The sequence below is a fragment of the Triturus cristatus genome, chromosome 2_1 (genome assembly GCF_964204655.1).
Source record: "Triturus cristatus chromosome 2_1, aTriCri1.1, whole genome shotgun sequence".
NCBI lineage: Eukaryota > Metazoa > Chordata > Amphibia > Caudata > Salamandridae > Triturus > Triturus cristatus.
The window spans coordinates 1,183,244,684-1,183,270,010 of NC_140581.1; the positions used below are offsets into that span (position 1 = coordinate 1,183,244,684).

General features: G+C 49.1%; 1 protein-coding gene across 2 annotated transcripts in view; it reads left to right on the top strand.

Moving 5' to 3' along the window:
* DNAH6 (dynein axonemal heavy chain 6) overlaps positions 1-25,327 on the top strand; it is a 2,458,578-nt gene that overhangs the window by 1,699,588 nt on the left and 733,663 nt on the right. For both annotated transcript variants that reach the window (XM_085636629.1, XM_085636630.1), the window contains one exon: positions 4,583-4,818. In XM_085636629.1, coding sequence (XP_085492755.1) covers positions 4,583-4,818 — 236 coding nt within the window. The remainder of the gene's footprint in view (positions 1-4,582; positions 4,819-25,327) is intronic.

Here is a 25,327-nt window from a genome sequence, read left to right on the forward strand (position 1 = left end):
TCCTATGTCATGGTGGTTAAAAGGGCAGCTGAGGTCCTCGGATTAGAGCTGCCTTTTTTTGATGCAGGTCAGGACTAATCTCCTGACTGAAGTGCTTCAACCTGGGGCTTCCACTTCCGAACCCCTTTTGCCCTTCAATAAAACACGAACTGATGTCCTTCCAGGATTGTGGTCCAAGCCTAGCATAGGGGCTCCTGTGAATAGGACAATTGCACACTGCCATCGCCCAGCTTCCTCAGCCAACACCCCACCCCTGAAGGTTTGGTGGTGCAGGCCTCCACATCCCAAGACCTGTTCCCTTCTGCCCCTCCGGATAGGGAATCCAAGAGGCTGGATTAATTTGTTAAGAAGATGTTTTCTTCCTCCAGTCTGGCATTGAGGTCGGTGAATACTGCATGCTTACTGGGCTGTTTCTCCCACTCCCTTTGGGAGACTGTTGCGCAAGTGCTGCCACAAGTCCCGGAGGAGGCCCGGGCTGTGCTCTCTCAAGCAGTTAAGGACGGGAGAGATGCAGCAAAATTCAGCGTAAGGTGTGGCCTTCATACAACAGATTAGCTGGTCAGATTGAATTCCACGACAGACGGCTTGAAGCACCACACCTGGCTCAAAACAACTGACTTCTTGGGTGATGTCCAGGAAAATTTGATGGACATACCTTTTTGCAGAAACGGCAGATTCAGCTCTAGTGAGGTTCAAGTCCTTTCAAGCTACGGGCAAACCCTTGGGCCTCTCTTCTACGCCTCGTGGCAACGGAAGGGGCTCCCAGCCACGTCTGCTCTATCCCAACCATCGCTTTGTACAGGCTTCCGGAGCCGTGCGGGTACGTGGTCATTGTTCATTCCGACCTAGGAATGGAAGCCACAAGTCATCGGCCATCCTGCCCTCGGCAGCCGCAGACTCTAAGCACTCCTAGTCTGCCTCTGCAGGACCACACCACTCTAGTTGGTGGAAAATCCATCATCTCCCCCACTGGAGGTCCATAACATCGGACAACTGGGTCTTGCAGATCATTCAGGAGTGCTATTCTCTGTCTTTCCTTTCTTTTCCTCTTCCCATTCTGCTAAATCAGGAACAGCTGACAGAGTATAATTTGAAATTGCTTCAGGAGGAAACTACAGCTCTCTTGGCCAAGAAAGCTATAGAGGGGGTCCCGGTTTCAGAAGTAGGTAGTGGATGCTTATTCGAGCTCAGGTCTTTTCTGCCCTAGACCAAGAAGACTGGAGGGTAGCGTTGGAGCTGCAGGATGCGTATTTTCACATCCCCATCCTGCCGAGCCACAGGCGTTACCTGCAGTTCAAGGTAGGCCGCGAGCACTTTCAGTTTACCATGCACCCCTTTGGCCTTACAATTGTCCCTTGGGTGTCCACCAAGGTGATGGTGGTGGTCGCAGCTCATCTGCACAGGTTAGGGTTGTTAGTCTTCCACTACCTTGACGACTGGCTGTTGAAAGCGTCCTTGCCCCAGGCTGTCGTCTCCCACCTTCAGACTGCAGCGGACCTCCTGCATTCGCTGGGGTTCTCTATAAACGTGCCAAAGTCACACATGACTCCTTCTCAGATGCTCCCTTTCATCAGAGATGTTCTGGACACAGTGCAGTTTCGGGCCTATCCTCCCAAGCAGCGAATCCAGGATATTCAGATTATGATTACGATTTATTAGCCTCTATCCTGGATTTTGGTGAGATTGACTCTTAGGCTATCAGGCCTCATGACCTCCTGCATCCTATTGGTAAAGCATGCCAGGTGGCATATGCGGGCTGGGCAGTGGGACACAGCATCGGGGAAATCTCAGACGTGGTCCAGATCTCGGAAGGAACTGAGATAGATCTGCAGTGGTGGTTGATAAACCACGATTGGGTCAATGGCAGACCCCTTTCCCTTCCCCAACCAGATCTCACAGTCGTAACAGATGCATCACTTCTGGGACGGGCGACCATCTGGGAGAGGTGGAGATCAGGTGACACTGGTCTCTAGCGGGGTCGGGCGCCACATAAATTTGTTGACGCTTCGAGCAATTTGATTGGCATTGAAAGCATTTCTTCCCTCTGTCAAGGGGAAGTTAGTGCAGGTATTCACAGAAAACACCACCGCCATGTGGAACTGCAACAAGCAAGGTGGGGTGGGGTTGTGGACCCTTTGTCGAGAGGCCCTGCATCTCTGGACATGGCTGGAACAGCAGGGTATAACTCTGGTTTTTCAACACCTGGCAGGTTCTTTGAATGCCAGGGCGGATCAACTCAGCCATCAATACCTAGCGGATCACGAATGGCGTCTCCAGTCGGAGGTGGCGCAATGTCTCTTTCAGCAGTAGGAAGAACCTTGGTTAGATTTGTTCGCCTCTGAAGAGAACGCACAGTGTCAGCAATACTGAGTGCTGGAGTTTCCAAGGCTGCTATTGCTCGGTGCCACCTTTCGTCGCTAGTGGCGCTTAGGCCTGCTGTACTCCTTTCTGCTCATACCACTCCTGCCCAGAGTTCTGAAGAAGATCAGGAGTGACTGGACCCAAGTCATCCTTGTGGCTCCGGACTGGGCGAGGAGAGTCTGGTATCCAGAGCTTCTGAAAATGAGCATTGATCCTCCGATCAGGTTGCCCCTTCGGTAAGATCGTCTGTCGCAGCAGTAGAGGAGGGTTCTCCACCCAAACCTGTCAACTCTGTGCCTCCATGCGTGGAGATTGAGCAGCGGCAGTTGATGGCTTTTAACCTTCCTCCCGAAGTATGTAATATTATTTTAGCAGCCAGACGGCTCTCCACTAAGACAGTATACGCCTGCTGTTGGCAGAAATGTGTATTATACTGTACAAAAAGGCCTTTTGACCCACTTTCTGCTTCTTTTCCCACTGTTCTTCTATTCATTCCAACCCTTGCCCAGCAGGGCTCTGCTTTGGGAACTCTCAAGGGTTCTATTTCTGCTCACTGCTTTTTTGCAGGCTGGCAGACCAATCCTCTCTCTTTAGGTCTCCAGTTGTAAATAGTTTTCTGAAAGGGCTGGCTCACTTGTTTTCTCTCACGCCCTTTGTTATGCCGTAGTGGGACCTTAATTTGGTCCTCACTTATCTTATATGTGCTCCCTTCGAGCCTTTACACAACTGTGCCCTCCTTACCATCAAGATAGCCTTTTTAGTGGCGATTACATCTGCCCAGATGGTGAGTGAGTTGCAGGTGTTATCTTGCATGCCTTCCTACATGATGTTTTTTCCAGACAAAGTGGTGCTTCACATCTGTGCTTCATTTTTGCCAAAGGATGTGACCCCATTCTACCTGGGTCAATCCATCATGCTACCCACCTTCTTTGCTCTCCCGCATCCCTCTAAGGAAGAAGGGGAGCGTCTCCACTGCCAGGACCCAAAAGAGCACTGTCGATCTACCTTGGCCGCACTAAAGAGTTCCATGTGGACGACCAACTTTTTGCTAAGAAGGGGCGGTCAGTGCAGAAAAGGACCATCTCTCGCTGGGTCATTCTCTGTATTAAGATCCGCTTCGCCCTGTCTAAGAAGCAGACCCCTGAGAGATTAAGGGCCCATTCCACCAGAGGAAAGGCTGTGACTATGGCCTTGGCTCAGGTGTCCCAGTCCTTGACATCTGTCAGGCGGCAACATGGGTATCCTTGCACACGTTTGCCAAGCTCTACTGCCTGGACAGTCGGGTCTGCAGGGACGGGCATTTTGCCCGTTCGGTCCTGCAGGACTTCCTAGTGTAAGTTATAAGCCTGCAACCCGCCCCCGGGATGGTATGGCTTGGGTATCTAATTCAAAGGTAAGGAATCCGCTGCTAGAAGTCTCTATCAGATGAACAAGTTACTTACCTTCGGTAATGCATTATCTGGTAAAGACTATATCTAGCTGTAGATTCCTTACAGCCCCACCCATGCCTCCCCGCTTTGCAGACTAATGTTGTAGGACTAGGGTTACTCCCCTTTTCAGGGCCCTATTTCTGCTCACAACTGCACCAGTTACTTCGTGGCTCTGCACTTGAGGCATGGAAAAAACGAAAAGTACTGTTGTCCGCACGCCTGGGTGGTGCTTATACTGCGACATTATAACCGACACTACCGACGACGCCACGCCGAGCCGAATGGAGCCACCTGACGGCGCGGGCAAGGAGTATTGTTCAGCAAACGTTTCCGGATCCAGCCTGACGTCTGGGAAATTCAAAGGTAAGGAATCTGCAGCTAGATATAGTCTCTACCAGGTAATGCGTTACCAAAGGTAAGTAACTTGTTCATTACACTCAGATCTTGAAAGGACTGATCTTTAATTGCAACTTTGTGCAATGGGGAGACCACGTACATGTTATTATTGCCAGGGCCATCTGACTCTACCTCCAGTCAATATCTTTTTAGTGTCCTACTTCTTTTGATATTATTGCCAATGCATCTGATGGCTTACTAGGGACTTGATCCCGGTATTCCATATCTCTGATTGTTTTCTAATACATATTATTCTACAAAAAGCACTTCAATGGAGCTGGGGTATTTACAATTTTGGTTGTAAAAATAAAACATTGGTTGTGAAAATAGAACATTGTATAATGAATGTTAATATCAATCAATATTTTGACTTGTCTTGTTCTCTTGACTATCAGGTTCGCCGCATAGTTAAAGAAGATGAAGCCACTGCAAAAGTAAAGGCCGAAGATACACAAGCGATAGCTGATGATGCCCAGCGAGATCTAGATGAGGCTCTTCCAGCTTTACAAGCTGCAAATAAAGCATTGGACTCTTTGGACAAGGCAGATATATCTGAAATCCGGGTTTTTACAAAACCACCAGATCTTGTCATGACTGTTATGGAAGCAATCTGCATTCTACTAAATGCAAAGTAAGTAATACAAAACTAGTTGTTATCATTTGATTGCTTTTATGTTTTTTCTTGTAAGCTCGCTGACAAAATAGAAGTTTCCATTTACTTTGCACTACAAAGGAGTAGCAATTTTAATTCGCATAAAAGCAAGCCCTACTCGCCTCCTTTTACCCTGTGGGATATTGTACACATTTGCCCTCTCCCACATTGGGACAAAACAAATGTAAAATATGTTATTTTTCGCAATAGAACTTTAGATTTCTATTTGACACAGTCTATTGAAGGCTTGCTATGTGGTTCTTATACATAACCTTAGGCTACATAACAAATGCCTAGCTATACCTCCCCTAATGCACCACAATCCTTATTCTGCTGGCCTAATTTTTGTTGCATCTGTCCCACCCCCTCAGTCTTCTAAAATGACCCTCTATGGCAGAGAAATTTGAGATTACTGCTTAATGCACTCTAACTTAGAATGAAACCTGAATTTCCAAAATTCTTCTAAAAAAATGTATTTTGTGCTCTTGGTACCTTTTCTACCTACTATGAAGAGAATCTGTTATGATCTATTAAAAGCATAATAAAAGTAGAGAAGGGAATCTTTAAAGAGAGACAGTTAGTAGCTAGAGAATTTGAACGGATACAGATAAAAGCTTGGACTAACCTATGGTGCAAAAATGATAAATTGAGCAATTAATAATAAGAGAAATAATTTGATTGACTAGGTCATTAGTAGGCCCTTGTTTGAGTGCAGTTCAAAAATTTGGGCTTTTAAATCCTTTAAAATATAATATTTGAATGTGAAAGGTATGAGATGCAATAAAATTCCTCAAAGTTATACAGCAGGCTCATGTTTGTAAAATTAAACACCATGGGGAGCAGGCGTGTGTATACTGCTCTCAATCCCCCAATCATGTTTCATAGATTTTTTTTTCTTGGTCACCAAAGATCAGCTTCCACATACTCCAGTATTGGTTTATGTTGCTTTCAGACCACAATGCATTAATCTTAAGACATACTGAAATGTCCATGCTAGCTACGTTCAGCTCCTGGATCTTTAATAGAGAGCTATTGAGTAATGTATTGTATTTCTTTGGATTCGAGCTAGAAGTAAAGCAATTGTGTGTATTTAAGAAGAAATAGCCCCACTCACTGTGATCTCAGACATTATAAAAGCATTTATAACAGAGCTGGCCATTAAAGATGCAAGGCAAATCATATTCTCTGCGACTAATGCAATGCAGTAGAGATCACAATTAACAGAATTAGAAGTAGCACATGTTAAGAGAGTGTGGGAAAGTAGCTGCGGCTATAGAAAAATACTGCACAAAAGAGAAGATCTAGAACTTCTGTGGAACACATAAAATGAAGCATTGAGTAAAACAGAATTTCAGTATTAAGCTTTTCAGTGTAATACAATAGGTATGGCTACAGCAGTAAATACAAGGGTCATATAGGATGAATGGGGACAGCTGACTAGGGAACCACCGAAAATTGTTTTGATCTTTAAGGTATTTAATCAGGACTATAAAAATCATAACTGGCTCCTAACTTTACTGATTCCTAGAAAGTCTAGAATTCCACCTCAGTTCTCTGGGGACAGCCCCTTTGGCTGAGCTAGTCACCTCTACAGAAATACTTGAAACCATCTGCAACATTCCCAGTGGTAAAGCACCCGACCCTGGTGACATATTGGGAGGCTACTATATAAAACGTTTCCACACACATTTGCCGCAATATTGCGGGAGTTAATTATTCTACTTGTCAGAGTCGAAAAATCGTTCATGTTAATAAGCTCAAACTTTGAAAAATATCCAAAAATGGGATATTAGAACATAAAGCATCATCAAATCACCTTATATATTTGATAGAGGCGAATTCTAATGTTTATACTAGTGTATTATCAAAGAGACTTGCAAAATATAGCACTTATCTATTATCTACTGGACAACATGAGAGTGTAACTGGTAGAGACAATACCGCTCACGCTGTTTCACAGTCCCTATAATTGACTGTGCAGAAACATCAAAACAAGAGGTTGCTCTGATCCCCTCGATGCGGAGAAACTTTTCGACTGTGTAGTGTGGGCATTCTTGTGGGAAACTCTGGACAGGTTTGCCGTTCCTCCACTCCCTGGGTGGGATGCTTGAATTAATCTAAGCCACTGGTAATTACTCCGGGCCTCAGCCCAGTTCATCATTTTTTTTGCCCATCATGCTACCTCAGATTAGACACAGCAATATACAAATCAACCTTGATACTGTTCCAATATGAGCAGTTCCGCCGGAATTGCCAAGCCTGCTCCTCTCTTAACTGGAACACAAGCAACCAAGACTGGTTTCACCCTGGCTGGGGCTTTTTAGTTTGTTGTTTCTTGTATTTCAGTTCAGAGAGGACCTGCTGGCTGGACTGTTATTATTGAGGTAGGACCAAAATGACATTGCATATGGCTGGATCTAATTTGAGGTGGCATGGCAGCAAATGAATGATGGATAGAAATGTTACCCGAGCGATAACCACTGGTAAACTTATTGCAAGCATTCCTTCCATCACCTTTTGTGTGTTTAGCAAAATGCCCTGAGTGGCCATGGGTATGTCTAGATGTGGATCCTTTGCTTATTGTTCCACTGGAACTAAGCTACACCTACCTGAAGAGGCTCCTTAGGCTTGTTGACTCCCTTCTCCAGAGCTCTTCGGGCTCTAAGAAGCTACAGCCTACAGCATCTCTTGCTACCAAGATCTTCGTCCTCACCATATCCTCTGCACCATAGGCCTACATCATTGGTGAGATGCTCGAGGTCCCCTTGCAACTCCTGTGCCTTCGGCCTGTGGGTGCTCTTGAGGGTCTTGTTTAGCTCCAGTGGGCTTTTCTGCCTGCTTGGGGCCTACTCTGACTCTCCTGCACTTGGTGAGTCCCTTGGACCTTGCTGGCACCGACACTGCACCTTCTTCACTTTCCTTGTCTGTTGCTGCTGCCAAGGCTTGTTGGTGCTCCCGCCGGGCACCAACCTTCTTGTTCCCGAATTCCAACTTGGGACATCTCATGAACAGTCCTGGTGTTCCACAGCATTGCCTGGTATTCACAGCTGCAGAGACAAGGTCACCGTGAACCCTCCTGCATCTTCCGTCGTCGGTGGTCATTGTTCTTCCGTGCCTCCTGGTATCTCCTGAGTGGCATAGATTCTGTTCCCTCTGCTTGCAGGTACTCCTCTTCAAGAATCCACCCTTGGATTCCACCGGACTCTTTCACCTTCTTCGCCAGCGGCATCTTCACTGAAGTCCTTCTTTGTGGTCTAGGCAGTTTCCAATGTCACTTCACACCTATGCGCCCAGCTTCCCTGGTGTAGGTATCCTGGTTCCTGTGGTATCCACAGGTGGGGTGACTCTCCAACCTTCCGTCTTCCACAAGGTGTCTTTAGGGTCCTCTGGGAAGGGTCCTTCATCTTGAGAACTGCAACCGCGACTTCCCTGTTGATTGCATTGAGTACGCAACTGTGTTTTCACTCTGCACATGGTCTTTGTGGGTTCCTGGGGCTTACTGTGGGTGGTTCCTTTGGTCCCCAGCTCTTCAAAGTCTTCTGGGTCCAGTCTTGACTTTGGTCGCAGTTCGCATTCCACTTTATTAGTATATGGTTTGGTCTCCCACTGGAGACCACTATGTATTTGTGCTACTTACCTGTTCTACAATTAAAGTATTGTGATTATATCTCCGTGTAGGAGACATAGCAATGTGTTAGCGAGTGCTTATAATAAATAACTATTTTTATAACTACACTGTGTGGTTCCTTTTCACTTAACCTACACTATAGGATTAGTACTGGTAAAACAAGCTGCTTACTGGACTAAACCTGAAGGCTGCTCTCCACATCTATCACTTAGAGAGCTTTCTAAGGTTGCTTAAGACCACTAAAATCACCCTAAGAATTGTCTGGATTAGTTCAGGGTGCTTCACTTAAATAAGTGTGCACCATACTAAGACAGCCTCCTACACCCTTGGTGTCTACGTACCATATACTAGGGACTTATAAGGATACACCAGTAGTCAATTGTGGAGGTACCAAAGTACTTACCATGGTCAATTTAGGGGAGAAAGCACAGTAACTAGGGTCCTGATTAGCAGGATCCCAGTCAGGCTAGGTCAAAAATACACTGACACCAAGCAAAAAGTGGGGGTAACCATGAAAGCAGATCCTAATTTTCTACACTTTGTCTGTATCGGAAAGAAACAGTTAGTTATAGATTCCTTACCTTAGAATTACGCCCAGGTGTCAGACTGGATCGGGAACGTTTTTTCGTCAGCAGAACCCCTGCGCATCGGAAGGTTGTGTCGGTCGACATCCCGTTCATCGTTGGCATTGTGGTTGCTGGGATGGTGTCGCGGTAGCTACATAGACGCCACCCTCGCGCGCTGACGTCAGTTCTTTCTGTTTCCGTGCCAGCCAGCGCAGATGCGGAGAAAGCGGTACCTCCAGTCACTTTTTGACTGACTTTTTGCCGACTTTTGTCGACACCGTTTTTGAGTCTTTGACTCCCCATGCACGTCAGGGATGCCCGGCTTGCCGTTCCTGTAGCCGACTGATGTCGGTAACGAATCCGCACCACGTGTGCCTGTTTTTCCTGGAGCGCTACCACGACCCCAAGTCGTGCTCCGACTGCTGGACCATGAATCCGAAGTCTTTGTGGGAGCGGTCCCGAAAGCTTCTCGAAGCCCAGCAGTTGGCTCTGCGCCGTTCAAGGTCCCAGTCTCGTAGGAGGTCGAGGGACCGGCCGCGGAGCCATCATCACTCTTCATCCAAGTCTTCGCACTCAGGGTCAGGTAAGTCAAAGTACAAGAAGAAGCCGCAGAAGCATCTTCCTTCTTCAACTTCTCCCCGACTGTCGGCCGACGTGACGAGGGATGCGAGTGGTGCTCCTTACACAGTTGACTTCTGGCCTCCCTCCCTTCCCTGGGACCCGGAGCGACCCCTTCCCAGCTTCGCCAATTTTACGAAGCGATGCATGCCATCTTTGGGCAGGCCGACTCCGCCTGCACGCCTTCAGGCCTCACAGACTCAGCAGAGGGCCCCGGGCCTTCGAAGCCAGCGGCTCCGGCACCGCAGAGTCCCCTTGGATGCAGGCCAGGATCCAGATCGACGCCGGTCGACCTTGTTACACGTCCCCGGCGCAGACTCCACCGGCACCATGTCCACAGCCGAAGCCGGTTGCGTTCCCAGCCGGCGTCGATCCCGGCCTCCATCCAGATGTAGACACTGAACCGACCCGGCATCGACCAACGCCGGATCCGGCGCTCACGGGTACTTTAGTGCCCTTGTTCTACCCTGGCTCTTTTATACCAGATTGGCAACCAGAGGAAAGTGAGGAGTACTGGGAGGGGTCTGGAGACCCTCTGACTGACCAGGTGGGCTATGAACCGGACTGGAGAGAGGAACTGGGGGAAGCCAATGGTTTGGATACCTCATCAGACCTTGGCATGTTGTCTCCTCCTACCTTGGCTACAGAGGAGGGAGCGTCTTACGCCGTGGTGTTGCGTAGGGCGGCCGAGGCCCTCAGCCTCGAGCTACCTACGGTGGCAGTCAGGACTAACCTCCTGACAGAGGTGCTTTAACCTGAAGCGAGCTCTGTGGAGCCCCTTCTCCCGTTTAATGAAACCCTCACCGACATCCTTTTGGGCACCTGGTCCAGGCCCAACACAGGGGCTCCTGTGGATAGGATGATTGCCCGATGCCACCGCTCAGCCCTGGGCAACCCCACTTTCCTATCGCAACACCCCACCCCTGAGAGCTTGGTGGTCCAAGCCTCCACCTCCAAAGGCGCATTCCCTAACGGACCACCTGATAGGGAATTCAAAAAGCTGCACCATCTTGGAAAGAAGATGTTTTCTTCCTCCAGTTTGGGACTGTGGTCGATAAACACTGTATGGCTGTTAGGCTGTTATACTCACTCCGTGTGGGATACGGTAGCGCAAGTGCTGCCCCAGTGCTCGGAGGAGGCCCGGGCCATACTCTCCTGTGTGGTTGCCGAAGGGAGAGACGCAGCGAAGTTTACCATCCGCTGTGGGCTGGATACCGCTGACTCACTAGGCAGGCCGATTTCCACGCCGGTAGCCCTTCGACGCTGCGCCTGGTTGAGGTCGACTGTTTTTTCGGGGGATGTCCAATCTACTCTTATTGGCATGCCCTTTGATGGCCTTCGCCTATTCGGCGACAAGGCAGACAACGCGCAGGAGTGCTTTAAGGATTCTCAGGCTACAGCCAGGTCCTTGGGCCTCTCCACCACCCGTCCTGCACCGTCTGCCTTTCACCCCTTTCGTGGCTATGGAAGGGGTGCCACCGCCACGTCCCGCCCAGAGCCACCGGCCAGTGCAAGCTGTTCAGCCCCTGCACGGCTGGGAACGTGGGAGCCATCGCCGTGGTTCTGGGGGCCAGCGGGCAGGCCAGTCCACCACAGCCCCCTCTGCAGCAGCCTCCAAACCTTCCTAGTCTTACCTTGCAGGGCCACCAAACGCCAGTGGGCAGCAGGATTCGCCATCACCTCCCCCACTGGCGCACCATCACGTTGGACAAGTGGGATTTGCAAATAGTCCGAAGGGGCTACTCCCTCCCATTCAAGCCTACCCCTCCCGCCATGCCACCTCAGTACCATTGCATGTCGGAAGATCATCTGGCCCTTCTCCACAGGAGGTTTTGGCACTCTTGGCCAAGCGAGCCATAGAGCGAGTTCCTGTCCCAGAACTAGGTTGTGGTTGCTATTACCACTATTTTATGGTGCCCAAGAGGGACAAAGGCCTAACTCCTATCTTGGATCTCAGGAACGTCAACCGCTTCCTCCGGAAGGAGAAGTTCAAGATGTTGACGCTAGCTCAGGTCCTGTCTGCTCTCGACCCTGGAGACTGGATGGTAGCATTGGACTTGCAGGATGCTTATTTTCACATCCCCGTCCTGCAGGCCCACCGGTGTTACCTGAGGTTCACTGTAGGTCACGAGCACTTTCAGTTTACCGTGCTCCCCTTTGGCCTTACAAGCGCCCCTTGGATGTTCACGAAAGTGATGGCAGTGGTCGCAGCTCATCTGCGCAGATCAGGGGTTCCAGTCTTCCCCTATCTCGATGACTGGCTGTTGAAGGCGTGAGTGCCCCAGACTGTCGTCTCCCATCTCAGACTACGGCCGACCTCCTGTATTTACTGGGGTTCTCCATCAACATTCCGAAGTCACACCTGACTCCCTCTCAGAAGCTCCACTTCATCGGAGCGGTTCTGGACACAACGCAGTTTCGTGTCTCTCCTCCCGAGCAATGAGTCCAGGAGATTCGGGTCATGATTACGATCTTTAAGCCTCTATCTTGGGTATTGGTGAGGATGACCCTCAAGCTACTGCGCCTGATGGCCTCCTGCATCCTACTGGTGGATCATGCCAGATGGCATATGCGGGCTCTGCAGTGGCACCTGAAGTTCCAGGGGGCAAAGCATCAGGGGAGCCTGTCCGATTGCGTCCAGATCTCGGAGGGCACTAGACACCAATTGCAGTGGTGGCTGACGAACCAGGATTGAGTTGATGGCAGATCCCTCTCCCTTCCCCAACGAGAATTCACAGTGGTAACCGATGCTTCACTTCTGGGATGGGGTGGCTACATGGGGATGCGGAGATCAGAGGCATCCGGTCTCCGGCGGAGTCCGGGCTCCACATCAACCTTCTGGAGCGATTTGTCTTGCACTCAAAGCATTCCTTCCCTCTGTCCGGGGAAGAGTAGTGTAGGTGTTCATGGACAACACCACTGCCATGTGGTACTCCAACAAACAAGGCAGGGTGGGGTCGTGGACCCTATGTCCAGAGGCCCTCCACCTCTGGACATGGCTGAAACATCAGGTCATATCCCTGGTGGTTCAACACCTGGCAGGTTCGCTGAACGCCAGGGCAGTCGAACTCAGTCGCAGGTGCATGATGGATCACGAATGGCGTCTTCACTTGGAGGTGATACAAGGTCTTTTTCAACAGTGGGGAGAGCCTTGGTCAGATCTGTCCGCCACCGAAGAGAATGCGCAATGTCAGCAATTCTACGTGTTGGAATTTCCAAGGCGGCACTTGCTAGGTGACGCTTTTCATCGCGAGTGGAGTTGCACTTTTCTATACGCCTTCTGCCCAGAGTGCTAAAACAGATCAAGTGCGACCGGGCCCAAGTCATTGTTGTGGCTCCGGATTGGGCACGAAGAGTCTGGTATCCCGAGCTGCTACACATGGCCATCGATCCTCCGATCCGACTGCCTCTTTGGGAGCATCTTCTGTCGCAGCAGCAGGGGACGGTCCTCCACCCGAACGTGTCCAGCATCCACCTCCTTGCGTGGAGATTGAGCGGTGGCAGTTGACGTTGTTTGGCCTGCCTCCTGCAGTCTGTGATGTTATCTTGGCAGCCAGGCGTCCCTCCACTAAGACGGTATACGCCTGCAGATGGAACAAATTTGTGGCATGGTGCACAGCAAAGGCTGTGGAGCGCCTTTCCGCCCCTCTTTCTCCTCTTGTTCCTCCTTTCTTTGGCCCAGCAGGGCTCTTCTCTGGGCACTCTAAAGGCCTACCTCTCGGCCATTTCAGCCTTTCTTAGGCTTCCTGATCAGCCTTACTCATCTTTTTCCTCCTGTTCCCTTTGTAATGCCTCAGTGGGACTTGAACTTGGTTCTTACATATCTGATGTGTGCTCCTTTTGAACCGCTACATAACTGTCCTCTCAGGCTTCTAACATTAAAAACTACCTTTCTGGTTGTCCTTCGAACTGGTCTCTCCTTCCTTCCCAAAGTGGTTACTCCTTTCCTTATTGGACAGACCATCACTTTGCCTACCTTCTTTCCGCCTCCACATCCTTCCAAAGAAGGAGAGAGGCTTCACCATCTTGATCCAAAGCATGCGCTTTCCTTTTACTTTTACTTGGATCGCACAAATTAATTCCTGGTGGATGACCAGCTCTTTGATGGCTAAGTGGGCGCCAAAAAAGGTTGGGCCATGCACAAACTGACCATTTCTAGATGGGTCGTTTTGTGCATTAAAGCTTGTTATTCCTTGGCAAAAAAGGATCCTCCAGTGGGGTTGCGCGCCCATTCCACTAGGGCGATGGCAGCTACCACTGCTTTGGGACGTGGAGTCCCCCTTAATGACATCTGTCAGGCAGCTACGTGGGCATCGCTGCTCAGGTTTACTAGAGACTACTGCCCGGACAGCCAAGTTCTGAGAGACGGCTTCTTTGGCCGCTCTGTTCTCCAGGACTTCCTGGTGTGAGCTTAGTTCACAGACCCACCTCCAGGGTTGGTATTGCTGGGGTATCTATTCTAAGGTAAGGAATCTACAACTAACTGTTTCTTTCAGATAAACAAGTTACTTACCTTCGGTAACAATATATCTATAAGAAACATAGGTTAGTTATAGATTCCTTACCGTCCCACCCATCCCATCCTCCCCGTTCTGCAAACTGACTTCTAGGGCCCTAGTTTTGTGCACCAGTGGTCCGTGTCTTATATGGCTCTGCGCTTCTGGCGTGGAAAGTCATGTACAGAACTGACGTAAGCGCGTGAGGGTGGCGTCTGTGTAGCTACCGCAATGTTATCCCGGCGACCACGACGCCAACGACAAACATGGAGTCTACCAACGCCACCTTCCGATGCGCAGGGGTACTGCTGACGAAAAAACTTTCCAGATCCGTTCTGACTCCTGGGGGTAATTCTAAGGTAAGGAATTATCTTTCATGCACACCTGGACCTTATATAAAATGAGGCGTGCAAATATTTTCTATATCGAATCAATAAGGCTGATCGGCCTATAGTTAGCTGGTGAAGACTTATCCCCTCTTTTATATAGGGGAACCAGTTCTGCTCCCTGCCAAGAGTCCGGAATCGAAACACCATTGGCTATAGCATTTGCAAGGATTAAAATGTAACAGAACCAATTTTCCTTATCCTGCAAGTACATATCGGCAGGAATGCTATCTGGTCCTGGGGTTCTGCCACTTGGGACAGCGTCTAATGCTGCCAGCACATCAGTTAACACAAATAGCCCATTAGTTGGAGCTAGAAGCTGTGAAATAGTCTGGGTACTTCAATCATTTGGTCCAGTGTATAAGGGTGTAAAGTGCTCAACCCATAACTCTGGGACAATGAAGTTAGTAGGAGTGGGCTGTTGACCACCTCTGCCCCATTTGACTAAAGATAAAAATGTAGTTGTATCTTTTGCAAGGTAGGCACTTTTAAGGTCCTGCCACCTTGCTTCATCACAATTCCATTTAGCTAGGGTTTGATAGGATTTCAAAAATATTCCTGGCTGCATGAATCCCCAATCGAACTTTTGATTTACTAGCTACTGCCAATTGTTGATGGCCCCTATCTATTCTTAGATAGGGGCCACCTATTGTTGGCAGAGCAAGGGACAGAAAAACAGGATTTAATTTGAGCAAACAGCTTATTCTGTAAAACTATTAATGATTCATCAGTTTTCCTGTTTGAGGATTTTGCATTAATATATTCCATAGTATCTGAAATATCTTTTTTGATGGCGGTTAATGTATCTACATACCCCACTATTCTGGTCCACTTAACCAATCGCATGCCATTAGCTGGGGCAAGATCCCTCTTTATTTTCAAGGATATAGGGTTAGTTACCACTCTTTTGTCTGATATCTTCAAAGTAAGGTATAAAGGATTATGGTCACTCTCTAATCGTTCTACAATAATCACATCTTCTAGCTGGGGCCATAACCTTAAGTCGAGCAGAAAGTAATCAATACGACTAGCATGGTGACCTTTATTAAAAGTGTTAGCTCCTCCCCTATCTGATCTTGATCACCCATTGACCTCCCTGAGGCCAAGCTGTAAGGTAAAGGCTTTAAGTTGGAATGCAGCTTCTGTCCACTTTTAATGGCAGAGATCTCCAGTCTAGGAATCCGCCAAAGTTCTTCTTCCTCCAAGGCGATAACGCAGTCTTCTGCCTCTAAGGGCTCGAAAGTGGAGTAGAAATCACCCACGACAATTAAAGGGAGACATTCATATTCATATAGCTGCCAATAATCCCATTTGGCCATCGACATTTGGAGTCACACCACCACCAAATAGATTGAAGTGAGAAAATGTTTTTGTACTTATTAAATTCGCTAGAAATGAAAATGACTTAATAGCATCAGGCATAATTTTACATCAGTCTATCTCACCCGTGGGTCACCGTCTGGAAGCTACAATTCAGTTGGAATCATGGCCAGACCGATGTAACGACTAGTTGATTTAACCAAGTGTAGGGTTCGAATATCAAACACCACCTGATTTTCTACTAGGTCTGTACGAGTCACTGTGTGTTCTATGCAATCAAACCCAGATCCCTGCTGGTCCTGCCTAATAGCCACCCTTACATCATCTCTGATCAGGGATCGACAACCCCTCACTTGATGAATCCAGTGAATACAATGGTTCATCAACGTACTCTCATTTTCTTTAGGAGCCAATGGCGGGAGTTTAGAAACATTAGTCAAAAATACACAACAACCACTAGGTGAAAGCAGTCTATTGGAATGGCCAAAATGATTTGTATTGAATATAGGTGTGAATCTTGCCAAATTCCCACCTACATTATTTGTTTTCTGGTTTTCGGAGGACAGCATTTGCTCACCAGATGATCTCACAACCCTGGGATTTAAAGAAACTATCCCTGTCTCCCCTGGTTTGTGCTTATCATAACCTTTGATCTTGTCCCTTATATGTGAAGCTCTTTCTTTGGAAGTCCGTGCTTTCTATTTTGAAATCGCTTCAGGTTGAGTGTTTGGAGGGAGGCACGTTATTCAGGACATGATTCAGGGTGATAGTTAGGCGGAGGACCAACCCTTTTAGGCCCCCTACCTCATCTCTGAGGTCCTTTATATGTTGGCAAAACTGAAAAATGACTCCCTCATCTGAATCACAAGAATGAGTTGCCCTCTTGGCAGGTTCTATATTATCCATGGCCAATGGCAAATCAGCTAAACGGGAGAATCGATTTGAGCATAGAATTGGATCGGAGTCACGTAAGGAGGTTAGATCAGTTGGAAAATCCTCAATACTAGAAGGGGAAGGATTATGGGTGGATTTGATTGATGTTTGGGCAAGTACATATTTTGCTATTGTGTTTGCCTTGTCTTCTAGTTTAGATGTCACCCTTGTTTTCCCTCGTGATTTCTTGCAAACCTTCCTATTTGGAATTGCTCTCTTGGAGGGATTTGAGTTAAGATCAGGGCATTGAGCAGTAGTGCTCTTTGTTACTCTGGGAGCAGCACAATCCTTGCCAATTAGATGTTCCACCTCTTCTATTTGGTGGTCAATTTCATCCAGGGTGTTCCCCTCTAAGTTACCTGCATTTTTCAGTATTTAACTGTGCCCTGGGCCAAATCTAACGCCTTATTATCCTCATTCTGCCATGATTTGGATCCTCAGTAAGCGTGAATCACTATCTCGTTTAAGGGATGACCACAGAGCAATTTGAAAAGGAGTCAGCGCACACCTTTTGATTAACCTAAATAATCATCATCATCAACTTAAACAAAAGATTGCGTGCAACCCAGAAAAAAGTTAGCCAACCTGTGCTAAAATATGAAGATCTGGTGGACAACCACCAGTATACTGGATGCACAGCACGATACAGTATGTTAACACTTCAACACATGAATCAAAAAGAACCAATAGTAATCAAAACAGTTTTGAGTCTCAATTTTATCTGAAATTAATTATTGCAGCATCAAAAGAATTTTATATATAGATATTGTTTTTGTCATCAATTGAAATCAAAAATATCAAACATATGCAATATAAAGTCTGTTGCATATTGCTGTTTACTAAACTACATCAAAAACATAAACAAGTAATACGGCTGTCAGCAATATTCTAAAGTTACATAATCATGCCCAATGCATTTCGGGATTGGAGTAAATCCCTTCTTCAGGGGCCACTGTAAAGATAAAGATAAAAACATTTTTGAAGATTTCCACGTATTAAACATAGATGTAGTTGATGATGTTAATGATAATGGTACATCATTTTACATGTCCAGAAGAAAAGTCATAATTCCTGTACGCAATCAACCCAGAGCAATTGCCGAAGAAAAGAAAAATGAAAAGAAAAATTTGTGCACCATTCCAAGATGTGTGTATTAGAGAGACACTGTGAACATGCTCACTAAATCAAACAATGTGTACGCGTGATTGGTGGGCCAATCAAAATATGGTGCACACCTGTATCAAGCCTCCGTGTGCTACGCTTAAGTGCTTACTTGAAGATTGAAGCTTGAAACTACAGCTGACTATTAACACTCGAGGCAATGGATGAACGTATCAACTGGCGAAAGCCCTGAAGTTATAAAGAGAGTATGTTCGCTAAGTGAATATACTGCCAGGGAGAAAACCATGTGAAATAGTAAAAAGAAAAAGCCTGCACAAGATAACTAACGGCTGGATAGCGACCGTAGTGATGGACTCGTAGACAACGCTTAGCGTGACAACCACTCTAAAACTGGTGATCAAGTGATGTCTAAGTGTAATAAAGTACACAAATGAAACTGCCTTATGCTGCTGTAAAATACCTGAAACTTGTTCTGTGCTGTGCCACATAAACGCCAGTTGTCTCAACCAACATGAAGTATGCACTGCTGGTGTGAACACGACCGCGTGCTCAGCCGCTGTTGGCATTTTAAAGATTAGGGTCCCTTCCCAGTGGACTTTGAGGAAAACCCGTGGAAGATAGAAGGTTGGAGAGCCGCCCCACCTGTGAATACCGAAGTGCCCAAGTTACCTAACCCAGGGAAGCCGGGGCATAGGTGTGAATTGCTGTCAGAAACCGCCTTCAAACCCAATGGAGGACTTCAAAGAAGAGCTGCTGCTGGAAGAAGAGAAAGTGTCCGTTGGAATCCAAACATGGATTCTTGTCCAGGAGTACCTGAAAGTAGAGGGGACAGACTCTAGGTCACTTGAGAGTGACCAGGGGCTCGGTAGACAAATGCCCACCGATGTCTGGTCCTACAGGATAGTTGACAGTGACCTTGACTCTGCAGCTGCGGGGACCAGGCATCGTTGAGTACAACCTGGTGCCAGATGTGAGCTGTCCCACGAAGAATGTCGAGTTCTGAGGGGGTCGGTGTCCGGCGGGAGCACCAAGAAGCCTTGGGAAAAGCAAGCCACGCAGGAAGTCAAGGAAGTGTACGGTTCGGACCAACACGGTCCAGGGGACTCGCCAGAAGCAGGGGATTCAGGGCAAGCCCAGAGCAATCAGGGGAGCCCAAGAAAAACAAAGATGACCCTCAATTGGACCCATAGGCTGGAGGCACAGGAGTTGTGAGAGGACCTCGGGCAGCTTCACAAAACAGGCCAAGGACCACAGGGTGCGAAGTGTTTGAAGATCTTTGTAGGAAAAGTTCCCAGAGGTTGGGGCTACCTGGAGCCCAATGCACCTATCACAGGATTGCCAACAAGCACATGCACTTGCAAAAGTACGCGTTGCACAGGGGTTCAGGTATTGCAGCCCCCACAAGGGATTCTGACCTCAAACTTGGTGAAAGGGCAGCTTGGGCCTCGAGGGACATAGAAACCCACCTCTTGTGTTGCTGAACTCTTCGGAGTCCATAGGAGCTTGGGATCAGCAGACTGGTCAGCAGTGTTGCGGTGTCTGCAAATGCAGGGGAGTGACTCCTTCACTCCAAGGGAGATTATCTTTATGTGTCTTGGATGCTCCACAGGTCCTACATGGAGTGTGTACAGTGCATGGACACAGACGATGCAGCAGTCTAAGAGGGAGACGATGTCCGGCCCAAATGAAGTCCTGCAAAGTTCAGAGTGGTTTCAGTTCTGAATCTTGTCCATGACAAGTCTAAGGTCCTACAACCAGGTAATCCCTTAAGTACCCACGGGAGGGGGTTGGAAAAATTCAGAAGACCCTCCCAGGGGAGAGTCTGGACAGGGGGGAGGTTACTCCCAGGTCTTTTGTCCAGTTTTGTGCCGGAGCGGGAGCCAACGACTCCTAGGACTGGTTTGAACTGGACTATGCACAGGGACACCATATGTGCCCCTCCTGCAGGTTTTCAGGTGCTGGCAAGCGCACCCACCCAGCCATAATACACTACATCCTGTCTGGGAGGTCGTTACACCTCCCTGTGACAGGATGCCTATTGTTCTGTCTTCTCCCGCTCAAGCTTGGCTTAGCATCAGGAGGACAGAAATGTGTCCCTGGTCGGCAGCAACCATTTGGTGCTGTCCGGAGCTAGAAGGCTAGTACCGGGAACACCGAGGGCCCCACAAAGGGCCTTCCTGGTACGTGGAATCATACCTCCTACACCGGTATCCGGTGTGGAGGTATAATTCCAACATGTTTGACACCAAACACAATAGGGTTGGTTGCAGCTGTTTTCGAGATGATCATCACGCGGTCGAGTTATGCCCCTCTGTATATAGTATATGGCTGCTTCACTGACAATCCGAGAGAATGGACTCCGTAGGCGGCAGGGGTGTCCTGTCCATGCAGGGGCACCCTCTCACTTATAACCAAGCACCCTGCCCTCAGGATTGTAAAGGCCTGCTATAGGGGTGACTTATAGGTTTTAAGTGCAGTAACCCTTCGATATAGTAAACCTATATCTTAAGTAAGTGGTGCATGCACTGACTTACACAGGCTGCAATGGCATGGCTGTAGTTCATTTTGAATGGTCTCTTATGGGTGGCATAATACATGCTGCAGACCATGGGAGACCTCTGGGGTACCTATGACCTGGGTACATGTGTACCATATACTATGGACTGACAAGGGTACCCCAGTATCCAATCTGGGGTGTACTTAAGAGCATGCATAACAGTTTAGGGAGAACGCAGATAGACTGGGGTCCTGATTGGCAGGATCCTAGTCAGACTGGTCAAAACAGCATTACATAAGCAAAAGGTGGGGGTAACCATAAGAAGCAGATCCTACTTTCCTACAGCAGGCCAGATCCACATATTGTAGATTCCAGTTGCAGGTGGTTCAAGTCTCTGATAGCCTTGAGACTTGGAAACAGGAGGCAAGCCTTTGGAGTCACTCTGGGCTCAAGTGATGCACACCCAGGCCTTCTCACTCAGTCAGGAAAACAGTAGGCAAAAGGGCAGCTCAGCAAGGCAAGAGCACAGCCAGCCAGGGCAGTCCTTTCAGCAGCACAACAGCTCTTCTTCCTGCCAGAATAGTCACAGGTCCAGAAGTGTACTGATTTGGTGGTGTCAGAGGCCCATTACTTATACCCAGTGATTATTTTGAAGTGGGTGAGACTTCATAGAAAGCTTTGAAGTGCACAGAGATTCTCCCTTCCTGCCCTGGCTCCAGACACTCTACAGGGGGGTAATAAATCCTTTGTGTGGGGACAGGACAAAGCCCTTTCAGGTGTAGGTACCAACTCCTCCCTCCGATCCTGCTCAGGATGGCCCATCTGCATTCAAATGTCCACTCAGGCACACCTGTCCTTCACTTATGTGTGACTGTCTAGAGGGAATGTAGGAAGCCAGCTGTCACCCACCCCAGGCATGTATTCCAGAGACAGGCAGAAGGCACCAAATGGCTAAAATAAGTAAATGCCAAATTTCTAAAAGTAAACACCAAAGACAATGCCAGTACTGATCATCATTCGTTCACTCATTCACAAACATAATCACACAAATCGAATGCAATGATCAAAATTAATTTATTTCAAGAATCAATTCTCATAAAAATATTTTCTTTGTTTTTAAGAGATTTTTTGATTGAAGTTTTTGAATTCATTGAATATTTGATATACACAGGGGATCAAGAAATAATAAATCTGAAAGAAATTATTAGTTATGGGATCCTCACCTTAGAATTACCCCCAGGCGTCAGACTGGATCCGGATATGTTTTCTTCAGCAGTACCCCTGCACATCGGTAGGTGGCGTCTGTCGACTCTGCCATTGGCGTCGTGGTAGCCAGGATGGCGTCGCAGTATTTACTTAGACACTGCGCTCGCGCGGTGAAGTCAGTTCTTTCTTTTTGTGTGCCAGCCAGTGCAGATCTGGAGAGAGCGGTACCTCAAGTCACTGTTTGACTCTCTTTTTGTGACTTTTTTTTATTACATCTTTTCAAGTCGTTCGACTCCTGGTGCACATACGGATGTCCCATCCTCAAACCGGCTTCAAAGCTTGCGACTCTTGTCGCAAATTGATGTTGGTTACGGAGCTCGTGTGCCTTTGGTGTTTGGAGCGCGACCACAACCCGAACTCATGCTCCAACTGCCGGGCCATGAACCCGAAATCTTTGCAGAAGCAGTCCCGCCAGCTTCTCATGGCCCAGCAGTCCCTTCCATGCTTCTCGAGGTCCCGGTCAAGAGGGAGGTGGCGGGACCGGTCGCGGAGCCATCACCACCACTCACCACCGAAGTCTTCATCTTCGAGTAAGTTGAAGCACAAAAAGAAGGCGAAAAAGCATCTTCGCTCTTTGCGTTCTACCTATCCGTTGGCCTACATTGGTTGTGGAAAGTAGTTGTCCGGTTTGCCCGTGGAGCCTGTTGGGTCAACCCCGAGCCTCCCTCCCTTTCCGGGAGCCGAAACGACTCCTGCCCAACTTCGTAGATTTTACGAAGCCCTCTACTCGATCTTCGGGCAACCTGACTCCGCCTGCGTGCCTTCGGGCCCCGTGGACTCGGCTGGGGGCTCTAGGCCTTCGATGCCGGCGGCTTCGGTGCTGCAGGGCCCCCAGGGATCCAGGCCTGGATTTGGATAGGCACCAGTTGACCTTGTGACACCTTCTCTGGTGCCGAATCCAATGGCGACACCTCCGCCCCTCAGACACCGATTGAGTCCCCAGCCGACATCGACCCCAGCCTCCCCCTCGATGTGGACACAGAGCCGGACCGGCGTCGGGACTGGCACCAACCGGTACTTTTGTACCACTGTTCTCCCCTGGTGTTCCCTATCACCCTGAGTGGCTACTAGAGGAGGGTGAGGAGGACTGGGAGGGGTCTGTGGACCCTCTGGCAGACCGGTTAGAAGAACCGGACTGGAGAGAGGAGTTGGGTGAGGTCAGTGGTCTGGACACCTCTCCTGACCTTGGCATGCTTTCTCCCCCTACCGTGGCTACGGAGGATGGTGCTAATATGCAGTGGTGTTGCGTAGGGCGGCTGAGACCTTAAACCTTGTGCTTCCTACCGTGGCGGTCAGGACTAACCTCCTGACCCAGGTGCTTCAACCTGCAGCGGCCTCTTCGGAGCCCCTGCAGCCGTTCAATGAGGCCCTGACGGACATCCTTTTGGGCACTTGGTCCAAGCCCAACACAGGGGCTCCTGTGGATATGATGATTGCCCGACACCACTGCCCGGCCACGGGCGACCCCATTTTCCTCTCCCACCCCCCCCCCCCCGAGAGCTTGGTGGTCCTAGCATCAACATCCAAGAGCGCATTACCTGCTCCACCTTAGAAGGAATGCAAGAAGCTGGACCACCTTGGTAAGAAAATGTTTTCTTCCTCCAGCTTAGGACTGCGGTCAGTGAACACCGCATGTCTCTTGGGCCGTTACTTTCACTCTGTGTGGGACACGGTCCCGTAGGTGCAGCCTCAGTGCCCGGAGGAGGCCAGGGCCATGCTCTCTTTTGCAGTTGCCGAAGGGAGAGACACAGCGAAGTTCGCCATACGTTGTGGGCTGGACACCGCCAACTCGCTGGGCAGGACGAATTCAACGTCAGTATCCCTGAGACGCTACGCCTGGCTGAGGTCCACTGGGTTTTTGGGTTATTCCAAGCTACACTTTTGGACGTGCCCTTTGATGACCGTCGCTTGTTTGGTTACAAAGCAGACAACACGCTCGAGCGCTCGAAGAACTTCAGGGCTACGGCCAGGTCCTTGGGCCTCGCTTCTACCTCTCGCCCCGCGCAGTCTGCGTTTCACCCCTTTCGTGGCTACGGAAGAGGTGCAACGCCATGTTCCGTTCAGAGCCACAGGCCTGCACAAGCGGTCCAGCCTCTGCATAGCCAGGGACGTGGAACCCACCGTCGTGGGTCTGGAGTCCAGCGGGCAGGCCAGTCCACCCACGCCCCTCCTGCAGCAGCCTCCAAGCCCTCCTAGTCTGACCTTTCAGGGCCACCATTCGCCAGTGGACGGCAGGATCTGCCATCACCTCCCCCACTGGCTCAATATCACGTCGGACAGGTGGGTTTTGCAGATAGTCTGAAGGGGCTAATCCCTCCCCTTTGAGACTACCCCTCCATCTATGCCGCCTCAATTCCATTGCATATCGGAGGATCACTTGGCCCTTCTCCAACATGAAGTTATGACTGTCTTGGCCAAGGGAGTCATTAAGCGGGTTCCTGCCCCAGAAGTAGGCCATGGTTGTTATTCCCACTACTTTCTGGTCCTCAAGAAGGACAAGGGCCTGCGTCCTATCTTGGATCTCAGGAAAGTCAACCACTTCCTCTGGAAGGAGAAGTTCAAAATGTTGACACTGTCTCAGGTCCTGTCTGCCCTCGACCCTGGAGACTGTATGGTAGCGTTGGACTTGCAGGACGCTTATTTTCACATCCCCGTCCTGCCGGCACATTTGCGTTACCTGCGATTCACGGTAGGCCACCAGCGCTTCCAATGTACTGCGATCTCCTTTGGCCTTACCAGCGCCCCTCGGATGTTCAAGAGGTGATGGCAGTGGTTGCAGCTCATATGCGCAGATCAGGGGTTCCAGTCTTCCCCTATCTCAAAGACTGGCTGTTGAAGGCGGGCTCGCCCCAGGTTGTCGTCTCCCACCTCCAGACTACAGCCGACCTCCTTCATTCGCTGGGGTTCACCATCAATGTGCCAAAGTCCCACCTGATTCCCTCTCAGAAGCTCCTATTTATTGGAGCAGTTCCTAGACACAGCGCAGTTTTGGGCTTATACTCCCGATCAGCGAGTCAGGATATTCGGGCTATGATTCCGATCTTTTAGCCTCTATCCCAGGTTTCGGCCAGACTGACCCTGATGCTATTGGGCCTCATGGCCTCCTGCATCCTGCTAGTGGACTATGCCAGGTGGCATATGCAGGCTCTGCAGTGGGACCTGAAGTTCCAGTGGGCACAGAATCTGGGGAATCTTTCCCATTGCATCCAGATCTCGGCGAGCACTGCACGCCAATTGCAGTTGTGGCTAATGGACCTGGATTGGGTCAACGGCAGGTCCATCTCCCTCCCCCAACCAGAGTGCACAGTGGTGACAGATGCATCACTCCTGGAGTGGGGCGGCCACATGGGGAACATCAGGGCATGTCCCTGGTGGTTCAACACCTGGCTGGTTCTCTGCGGATGAACTCCGCTGCCGGTGCATGATGGATCACGAATGGCGTCTTCACTCGGAGGTGGTGCAAGGTCTCTTTTAGCAGTGGGGAGAGCCTTGGTTAGATGTATTTGCCACCAAAGAGAACTCGCAATGTCGGCAGTTCTGCGGGTTGGAATTTCCAAAGGGCATTCGCTAATCAACGCTTTTCATCGCGACTCGAGTTGCAGTCTTCTATACGCCTTTCCGCCTATACCACTTCTGCCCAAAGTGCTGAAGAAGAT